We start from the raw sequence: 2,180 nt of genomic DNA, 5'->3' as shown, positions 1-2,180 counted from the left end.
TATATTTTTTCATACAATTGGGTTTCATAATACAAAGAACCAATACAATGTGTGTCACACACATTCAGTATGTATCAACTAATTAAAAATTGTCATTTTTCAATACCAGAGCTATGTTTATTAAAAATTATTGCTATTACTAATATAATAGTAATAGCATAACTGAAATTAATGTATGTGCTGAAATAATTTTTAAACCACATGTTTCTGGTTTCATACATTTTGGCTATTAAACAGAAATATTCCAACTTATTTCTTTCAAGTCAATTATTTTTTGATTTTATAATTCTTCCAAATAAGTAAATCAACCACCACTGTAAGAACAAATAAATGGCTACATTTATACTAATATCTCCTTTTTTCAGTAATTTTTAAAAGGCAAATTTGAAAGCTCTAGCTGTTTACAAATTATCAATGATGGGATCAAAATGTAGTGTGAAAATTTGTAAAACATTGAATATGATGGTAATTAGGGATTGATTATGTCATGATGATTACTGAAAATAAATCATCTTAGGAATGCTTTAAAAACAAAAGAAATGTATAACTATGAGGAGATCATGAATATATTTATTTGTTTTATCAAGGTAACTTTTTAAATATGTATTTGTATTCCATAATATCATTTTATATACCTTCAATATAAACAAAAAATATTTAAAAATGAACATTTGATGAGTTCTCATGCTGAAAGACAACATAAGTGTGCTGAAAATTAGTCAGTACTGTAATAATATTTACAGTGTTCTGCTTCAATTTTGTCTTCAATCTTCCTTATAATCCTTCTGTTACCATCTTTAGCAATTCCTCTTATTTCACCATTTGGCTATTTTAGAACTTATGCACTATCCTAAAACCTCTGAAAAATGTTTTCACTAAATCAAACAAACAAAAAAACATATTGTGATACAATGACATATTGATCATGGCCTTTAGGTGTTGCAAAAATATATGTACTCAGCACTGTGTTCATATTCAGAATCACTGCAGTTCCCTTGGTCTTCATGTGAGAAAATATGAATGGATGCTATGAGCTTAAACAATTTACATTCGTGTAGGGTCATTAATGACTGGTTTTAATGCATCGAGCAAATCTATAATTTACATTGTTTTTGAGTCCAATCTAACAGCTTCCTGCTTAGCCTTCATTTGAGCTAAGTTACCAAGTTGATCTTTAATAAAGGAAGGCCCACCGTGGGGATTCCATGGTAGATTCCCTCATACATTCCATCGGATGCATCATGAGTCATAAATGCTTTAGTTTGAGGATGACCTAAGAGTAGATAATTTTTTGAAGAAGTATGCATTATAAGTCTTAGAACTAAAATGAGCAACGCACAATATGAGTCAATGAAACAGGCATTGTTCTCTAGATCACAAATTATTATAACAGTAAAAACTGTGTCAAAATCGGTTTCAGATCACAAAGGAAGAAGTACCAAGTCCTCTGGGGCAGTAAGTGAAGGCTACACATTAAGACATGGTATGTGACTTGAGACTTGAAGAATTAATACAAGATTGTCACACGGACAAATAGAGAACACTGTGGATAAAGATAATTGTGTATCACCCATTACCACCCTCCCCAACAAAAGAAGCAGCATGCATGCCAGAACTTGTTCTCTTAGAGAAATAAGGCAGTCACTGAGTATGATAGGGCACAGTATTCAGTGCAGCAGGGAGTGGGGTGGTGGTGGTGCTTGGATAAATGAAGGACAGGCCATATTCCATCATGAAATGTGTTACCACCACTCCATGATAAAGATAGGGGATTTACTCTCATAGAAAATGAAGCAACTGGTAATGAAAGAAGAGCTGTCATTTTTCTGTTGCATTTGCGACATCTATACATTAGTAGGTATGATGATTGAATTAGGAGACAGACAACCCAGAAAATTATTGAAAAACAATTTTGTGAAAGGTAACTACACTTGAAATAAAGACAGTTTGTTTCTGGCCATAAAGAATGTGACTGTGTATAATAAAATGTCAATCCCTTTTAGTTTATTATATTTTTCTTAGGACTGGAAGATAGATGTAAAGAAGTTAGATTTTATTTTTGACTTTTTAAATGATAAGTGGTGAATCAATTATTATTTAAAAAGTGTGTTTTCTGTTGAACCATTTTCATCCTCACATGCTGTTACCAAAATTTTCAATATTTGATCCTCAGAGTCTTA

General features: G+C 31.5%; 1 protein-coding gene across 4 annotated transcripts in view; it reads left to right on the top strand.

Annotated features, from left to right (window-relative positions):
• LOC105501230 (UDP-glucuronosyltransferase 2B9) overlaps nucleotides 1-2,180 on the top strand; it is a 476,097-nt gene that overhangs the window by 320,132 nt on the left and 153,785 nt on the right. For 3 of the 4 annotated variants that reach the window (XM_011927060.1, XM_011927058.1, XM_011927059.1), the window contains exon 2: nucleotides 1,498-1,520. The exons of the other annotated variant lie outside the window; for it this stretch is intronic. In XM_011927060.1, the coding sequence (XP_011782450.1) occupies nucleotides 1,498-1,520 (23 nt within the window). The remainder of the gene's footprint in view (nucleotides 1-1,497; nucleotides 1,521-2,180) is intronic. 4 annotated transcript variants of the gene reach the window in all.

The sequence above is a fragment of the Colobus angolensis genome, unplaced genomic scaffold (assembly GCF_000951035.1).
Source record: "Colobus angolensis palliatus isolate OR3802 unplaced genomic scaffold, Cang.pa_1.0 Scaffold70, whole genome shotgun sequence".
NCBI lineage: Eukaryota > Metazoa > Chordata > Mammalia > Primates > Cercopithecidae > Colobus > Colobus angolensis.
This window is presented reverse-complemented; position numbering and strand designations above follow the sequence as displayed.